Source organism: Gossypium raimondii, chromosome 7, assembly GCF_025698545.1.
Source record: "Gossypium raimondii isolate GPD5lz chromosome 7, ASM2569854v1, whole genome shotgun sequence".
Classification (NCBI taxonomy): Eukaryota; Viridiplantae; Streptophyta; class Magnoliopsida; order Malvales; family Malvaceae; genus Gossypium; species Gossypium raimondii.
The window spans coordinates 23,844,653-23,853,117 of NC_068571.1; the positions used below are offsets into that span (position 1 = coordinate 23,844,653).

General features: G+C 31.0%; 1 protein-coding gene across 1 annotated transcript; it reads right to left on the reverse strand.

The window, feature by feature from the left end:
• Nucleotides 1–2,433: 2,433 nt before the first annotated feature.
• On the reverse strand, nt 2,434–7,584 carry LOC105799275 (ER lumen protein-retaining receptor). Its single transcript, XM_012629740.2, has 6 exons — nt 7,332–7,584; nt 6,973–7,238; nt 6,728–6,843; nt 5,932–6,005; nt 2,740–2,803; nt 2,434–2,648 (listed from the first exon to the last, which is right to left on the reverse strand). Exons 1-6 carry the CDS (start codon nt 7,420–7,422, stop codon nt 2,612–2,614), a joined length of 648 nt encoding a protein of 215 aa, XP_012485194.1. The 5' UTR covers nt 7,423–7,584; the 3' UTR covers nt 2,434–2,611.
• Between the last annotated feature and the right edge of the window lie 881 nt (nt 7,585–8,465).

Sequence of the window (8,465 nt, forward strand, 5' to 3'; positions counted from 1 at the left end):
ATAAAGTAGGGCTTTTAAAAGAAAATAATTATATAAATATAGGAATAAATAAAATATATATAATAATATGAAATCGGTAATATAGTATATGTACATGTATGTATGAAAATAGTTTAATATGAACTGTATATACATATATAGATAGAGCATTGTATAAGAATATTATTGTATAGTGAATTTTAAAAAGTATTATAAAATAAAACCATTAGAGAATGTATAAAATATATTGGATTAATATAAAATAATAATAATAAGTTTAAACATTCCAGTAATATTAAATTTTAAGTTAAAAATATCATAATAATAAATAATTGAATAAATAAACAAACAAGCAAATTTAAATCAACTAATAAGGATTAAATTGAATTTGAAACAAAATTAAAGGAAAAAAAAACAAAAATAAAACAAAACTGAGGGCCAAAATACGACACGCGGATAACATGAGGGCCAAATAGGAAATATTCCCTTCCCTCAAAACGCAGCGCCTTGACACGGCCCAAATTGGAACACATTTCAATGTGGAGGGACTTGAGGGATAAATAACCCATTTAACAGGAGCGCGCGGATCCCCCATGGAGCAGGTCGGGTCGCGCGCGGGTTGCTGGGTAACGGCCAATACGACACCGTTTTAAAGCTATTGAATCAGGCTTCAAACGATGCCGTTCTATGATCCCTTTAAAACCAAAATCTAAACTCCTATTTAGCAGTTCCTAAATCAGGTTGGCCAAAACACTAGCCGCTCTCCCCTTAAAAATCTGGCCATCCGAATGCCGATTAATCTCCACCCAAACTCCAACGGCGATGGAGGGAGCGAAGATCCACCGGCGCTATTAGTAGGTAATTTCTCCCTTTTTATTCTATATCTATTCTTATATATGTTTGATAAAAGAGGAAAAAGCAAAGAAATATGAATCGGAAAAAGAACCGAATGACGAAAAGGAAAAAGGAAAGGAAAACTTTGAAGAATCACCTTCAAAAACTCAGTCCCTTTTTATTCTCTTTGTGTATTGATATTGCGTGTGTCCGTAAAAAGATTACAAAGGTCTCGCCTTTTGTTTTATAGGCCGAGAAAAAAAATGAATATGAAAAATACAATTTTTCTCTTTTCTGTTGCGTTGTTTGCTCTATTTGCAGGTATGGCCGTACGGTGACGTGGCGCGGTGGAGGCGTGGTGCGTGGCGGTGGCGTACATGTGAAGGCAGAGCCTGTGTTCATTTGTCCTCACTGCAGGTACGGAAGAGTCCAGCTGGCGGTACGGGGACCAACGTGGCGCGGTGGTGGTGGCGTGTGGCTAGCTGCTGTGCGAGTGAGGAGCGGCACACAAGTTTGTTAGGGTTTCCTGTTTCTGCACATTAGTTAGGTTAATTGGGTTTAGCGTTTGGGCCAATTGGGTTTAGTATTTGGGTTTGGGGTTAGGTTAAATTTAGGTAGTTTAGGTTAAAACGGTTTGGGCCACGTTGGGCCTAAGTATTTGGACTGTGGACATTTAATTATTGTTTATTATTTTTTGTTTTATTTATTTTTTTGCTTATTCTGAATGGGACCCGGGCAAATTGGGCTATTACATCTTGAAGTTCTTTCAACTTAAAAATGATAACTTTAGCCTGTTATTGCTTAGTGGATTGTCTGTAATTGTAGCTTTCTTCCCAAATTTCAGGATGTTTATTTGGTGTTTCTTTGTGAATTTAACTTTAGCCAAAAACAGGAAGTTTTTATTTATCTATTTTTGAATCAGATTGATGTTAACAGAAATTTTTATCTGTTTACATGTATATAATATATATAATTTTTTATGTATTTATATATATTTTTATAATTATATATTTTAGAGTTCTCTAATTTTTCTAATTATTCATAAAAAAATTATGATTTTAAATTTTTATGATTTTTGTAAAATATATATTTTATTTAAAAAATAAAATTATGGAAATTATACTTAAAAATATTTAATATTTAATTATTAATAATGAAAATGAAAAACCTTATAAATAAGGCAATTATTAATAAATAATATATGTAATTAATATTTATTATATTAAAAATAAGTTTTAATAATTAATACTATATATAAGCAAGTATTATTTTGTTAATCATATTTTGTATTATTTTATTATATAATTTTCAAATTAAATATTTAGTAAAGTATCTTAAGATCATATTTGTAACTATTAGATTAATTAAAAATAAATTCAGGTAAAAACTGTAAAATATTAATAATATAAATAAATAAAATATTTTTATTCAAGTGATACTTTCAATGATTAAAATCACTTGCTTATCGTCCTTTAACTAATTTATTCTATCCATTCAATTTCTGTTCTATCACATACGAGTTTTAAGTATTCAAATAAGATAAATTCATTTACTTTTCTCTTTTACTGGTTTTAATCCAAACATAGTGTTAATGGTGAACAAAAATTAAGATTTAGCAGATACCATACCATCTCTTACAGTTAATTGCATAAACTAACTGTTCAAAGAAAAACAATTGTTGTTTGTGTTTTTATCTGGAAAGGTATATATTTCTAAATGACATGTGAAATGGGATGAGCGTTCATCAAAAACAAAATTCCACAAAAGTTCAGATACTTGCAATCCTTTGCATGGGGAATCAAGCTGGCAACTGGAGCTTTTTGTTGTTCTTCCAGCTGCAACCATCATGAAGCATTTGAATATAAACGAGACAGTTTCAGAAACGAACAAGCATTTGTGTATGAAAAAAATTTAAACTTCTTTTACCTGTCGAAGTAATAGTAGAAAAAGTCTGCATAAAGGAGTGTCTGAACAATCCCAGAAATCCAAGCTGAAAGTCAGAGCCATAAAAGAATCAATTAGAAAGAAACTAAAGTAAGAAGTAAACAATAGAGCATAAAACGAAAGTCAGAATTATTGTATCTGATGCTCTAAGTTTAATATTTTCATCTATCTACATTTACATTTTTTCAACAAATTATTTTAATAAAATTATTCATAATTACATTAATACTCTTTGTATATTTACTTCACGTGATTTTTACATGTAAAATAAAAATAAATATCAGCTCACCGGTCGTCTAATATTTAACAGTATTACATGATCGGATCATAATACGAAAAGACATTTTATATTAGTAAATGAATTTAAACATGTCCTTAATCTAAAAAAAAATAAACAAACAGATTGAAAGACTAACACGTCGTCTATCAAGTCTAATTAGGAAGATGTTTTGTCTTGAACATTGGAGCGGATAACTCACAAAGATTAAAATATAGATGTGACTGACTGGAGTGACAGTACATCGAATTGAACTCACGCAAAATAAATCCTGAATCCGTTTGTGGATTTATTCACTTTTAACATTCATAATCTAAATTATCTTAATCCTGAATGGATGATAAACTATATATGCGTGACTCGTATATTTTAATTCAAGTAAAAACCCAAGTTTGAAGATATGAAATTCATAGCCTAAGACATGGGAAAATGACATCTCTTATTAAGATTACATGGTAGATGAAAAATAAACATAACCAAATATCGTTTGTTTTTGTGAAGAATGATTTAATTATTATTTGATAGTAATTAACTCTAAGAGATGAATGATGTAACACACTTATAATAAGATCATTAGACAAGCACTGATTGACTAGCTTTCGTAATGATATGTCAGTAGGGAGAGCTTAGTAACGATACTATAGTGAAATAATTTTGCGACTAAATAAGTTTATAATTCATAGACGAAAAGCTAGAACTTAATTATAAATAATTTGAGCCCTAATCACATATGTTCAATTGATCCATCCTTTACCTTATTGAAACCATAAATGAATTGCAATTTTGAATCAAATAGAGAGAAATTAATAAAATGATAAAATTAAAGAAATGAGTTACATTCGAAAACAAATATGGTTTCTCACTTAGTATAAAAATGACTTGAGAAATAATTTAATTTTTTGAATTATTATTTAAAGAAATAATTGAAATTCAAAAACGAAATGAAATTAATTGATTATTATAAAATCCGTTGAATGTAAAAATTAAATATATTTTTTATAACAGTAAGGTTGTCATGATTTTAACAAAATTAAAATTAAATTAAGAAAATTATTTAAATTAGAAAATTAATTAATTTAATTTAATAAATAATGTACATTTTGAGAAATAGAAAACATTTACTTAGTTTAAATTATAAAGTGTTAGGTTAAAAGTTTAGGAAACACATATAATTGAATCCAGAGACGCCTAAATCTCCATCATAATACATTCTACTTATTCAAGTATAGGCTTCCTCTCTCCTATACATAGATAACACGATAGAGTTAAAAATATAATAAGTTACACAACTTTTGAGATATTATTCTGCCCAAAAATAGTGAAAATTTATTTTTAAATATAAATTCTATTTTTCGGGAATAACAATTTTATCGATTTCTATAAGAGTGGAAGATTTACTTTCAATAGGTACTGAAAGTAAATGAAATGATTTTTATTCTGTGTTTGATTTGAAATTATTCGAGCCCACACTCGAAGCAGTTCATGGTACGAGAATAGCGGATAAGATTGTTCGATTAAAAGTCAGGAACGAGAAGGATCCGTCTCACTCAAAGCACAGGCATATTTCAGAAAAAAAATTTATTGCTATAAATATTACAAATCGACTCAGTTTTTTAAAATTTTATTTTCCACTGTGAAAGAAAACTATTTTCGAACTAGATTTTTTTTCAACAAGAACTCCATGAATACCAAGACAAATTAACCTTGATACCACTTGTAAACCAAACAAGATGCTTTGATCTATCATCAAAAAAGAAAGGAAAGGTTTGCAAACCCCAATAAGCCAAATTTGCAGAGAGCTGGAGAGAGTAATAATCGTATGACAAGAGGTATCAAGCCAACCCTTAACTACCAAACCCCATGCCAAGCACCCCAACAAGGGATTAAGCAAGGTAGGCCAGGTGACTAGCCATGACAAGCCACACTGAGTGCCTTAGTGGGGGGTAAGAAGGTGAGCTAGCTTGTAACAAGTCTAGGTGTGAGAAATCAAATAAAGTACTCCAAGGAAGCAGGGTGTTTCAATCACACATTGCAAGACAAGAGGCCTTTGGGCATATATCCAATAAGCCAGTTTTGAGGAAAGGAGTTAAAATTTTCTAGCATTAGCTTCATTAAGTATGATAAAGTTGGTCATCAATTTGAACCATTCCTAAACCAAGGGATAACTTAAGAGCTGCAAACAAATCTTCAAAGCCAGAATGTCTTCTAAAGGTCATTACACCACATAACGCTAAAACTATGGTGACAGAAGAACATGGTACCCTCTTCAAAATTTCAAAGCTACTAGTACTAATAAAACATGTTGTGTTGCTTGTAGCTAATCAAATATCACCAAGAGGATGCTAAAGGTTTTTGCTAAGGTAACTCCACAATCACCAACATGTCTAATTGTGCAAGGCAAGGAGAAAAGGCTAAGTAAAAACTTCGAAACCAACTTGATGCTAATCAAATATCACCAGGAGGATACTAAAGATTTTTGCCAAAGTAACTCCACAATCACCGATCTGTCTAATTGTGCAAGGCAGGGAGAAAAAGCTAAGTCCAGACTTCAAAACCAACTGAAGCATTTAACAACCATACAACCCTAATTGCTTTCTGAATTACAGTTACAGTTATTTTTCGTACTAGATACCAAGAGTAAAATTATTATTTTATGGTAACAAGATCATCATATCAACATATGTAATACGTTGCAGACAACAATTCAAATCATAGCAACTTATGTTTAAGTTTTGAATGATGTAACAACCACTATTGGTAGACAAAGAGGTCCTAGAAATCCCAACAATATAAAATAAGACATAAACAAATTCATATGCAAAGACGAACGTAGAACATTCAAAGAGTGCATGCTCAGAAAGAGAGAGAGAAAGAGAGAGAGAGAGAGAAAAACTTACGTATCCAGTGGACATAGTGCGGTTCAGTTAAATATCGATAAACCCAGTTAAGAATGTATAATCCTCGATATGCACTGCAATATAAGAGAAAGACCAATAAGCAAATCTGTCCATAACACAAAAATCATTTACACCAAGTAAATATTCTAAAAAAAAAAATGCTTCAAGTTTTAATTCAAAATTTCATATTAAGGTTAATGATGCATTTGTTTCTAAAACCATACTGCATATTATACTACCAGTGCATTTAGAATCATATGCAGAATAACAGCATCAAGTTTTTATTCTTAGTTTACCAAAATTCTAGCTTTCTTCAATGTAGGCTATAACTCTCTGATTCAAGCCTATTGTTCTTTTCCCTTCTGGTTCGAGGCTACGGCAAAAAGGATATCTAATCTAATGAAGAGTAAACGTATCATATCATGAGCAGCAAAAATCCCAAGTCATTATCTCTTGAAACTTCAAATATAAACCTTCATAAGGTTGGGAAATTTTGAACTCACAAAGATCATACACTTCATTGAGTCCTAAAGAACAGGAAAAGTACTTAAGAATCCAAAATGCAATGCAAAGGAAAGCCCAAAGTTTTGATACTGAGACCATGAACTCAAGCCCCTGGTTCAAACTACAGATTGTCACGTGAAGCTTAATATATGATTAAATGTTAAAACAATAGGCAGAACCAATTCAAACAACAAATGCACTGACCTAAAATGATCAAAACATAGCAGAAGATCTAAGATATCGTCAATGTATAAAATAATTATTAGTTTAAGAACATTGGACTAAAGCATACCCAAGAAGGAACACATATTGGCCGGTCAGATTATCAATGTTTCTAGTCCTTTGCAGGAGTACAAGCTGAGGAAGTATGGCAACAGCTTCTAGATACAACGAAAAAGTCCACATTACCTGGAACCCCATTTTCCATAAGTCCAATAAATCTTTTTTTTTTAAATGAACCATATTTTTCTTTAAAAAAAAAAGAAAAGAAAAGAGAGAGAGAGAGAGAGAGAGAGAGAGAGAGAGAGAGAGAGAGACCTCCTTGAAGGTGAATTTCTCATGAATGAAAAGCGCCAAGAGTAGGCAAGGCAATAGAATAAAATAATGGCGGAAAGTGTCTTGGGCTTTATCGTAAGACCTCCGAACAACGTTATGGCTACGCATGTACCAAACAATCGAAAAGGAGCTTCCCAAAAATATTAATTTCATCAAAGTGTTGTAAAGAGATATAAAATCAGTGAAAATGTCCAAGTAACGGCTAGCAAAAACGATGGCGTAAAGTTCTTGCGTCTTCAAAGAAATACCTGTGCCAATTCACAAGTGCTGTAAAATTGAAATTCGAAACCTAACAAAGCCAGTATCAAATAAAAAAAAGGGGGGGGGGGAACAAGGGTTACCGGCGCAAGATTTGATGGTGTGGATCTTGAGGAGCAAGACGAGAACGCTGGCCAGGTGAGTCATATCACCTGCTAATCTGAATATATTCATTTTCGCTATTCCAGATCCAAAACTCTAATTTCCTTTTAGCTTCTAAATGAAAATTGCCGAAATGTTTTCAAGCGGCCTTTTTTCCTTTTTCAGAGTGGTTTAGGCTTTAGATCTGGTAGTGTTCAAGTTTTTCTTTTTATGCTTGTTTTTTCTACAAAATTATTATTAAAAAAAAATCGAACCTCTTAACGGTGGAGCTAGATATAACGATCCACCACCAATAAGATATAGCCACGTCAATGGTGTGACTATTGACGCCAAGTCTTTCCAATCGTGAAAGTCAATTACAAGTCAATAGCAAAAAGAAAGGATTTCTGAACCAAACGAAAATAGTTTGAAGTATCGGTTTGAAAAATAATTTTAAATAGTCTAGATCAAAAATCAGTATGGACTATTGAGTAAAATATCGATTGGATTAAATTTTTTATATCAATAACTTAATCAATTTGACCAATGGGTTGTTTTAAAAAGCATTGGCTAAAAGTAGTTTACAATATAAATGGAAAATTTTAGAATGAGTTTAACTCTTTTATGAACCAAATCGGACCTACTGGTCAAATCAGTGGGACCGAAATCAATTAAGATATCGATCCATAATAAGAGATTAAATTAGTTGACTCACAAATCGGTTGAACTGTTTGAATCAATTTTCTCTATTTTTTAAAATATTTTATATATTTTTTTACTTTTTAATAATTTATTCAATTGAACCGGTTAAATTGATCCAATTTTGATTCGGTAAATCGAATTTATCAAGAGGAGTGAATCCAGTGGCGGAGCCTAAAAAGTTTTTTTGGGGGGCAGAATTAAATTGTATATTTTTAGGTTGTAAAAATGTAATTTCATCATATTAATAGCTTATATATTTATAATTTTTAAATGGTTAAATCAAATTTTATCATTTTAGAAGGCCCAAAGTACAATTTTACCATTATTAATTTAAAATATTATAAATTATAAAGAGCCTAAATTAAAATTTTACTATTTTAAGAGTACCATAACCCATGAGACTCACCTCGCTACTGAGTGAATCAATAATTTTA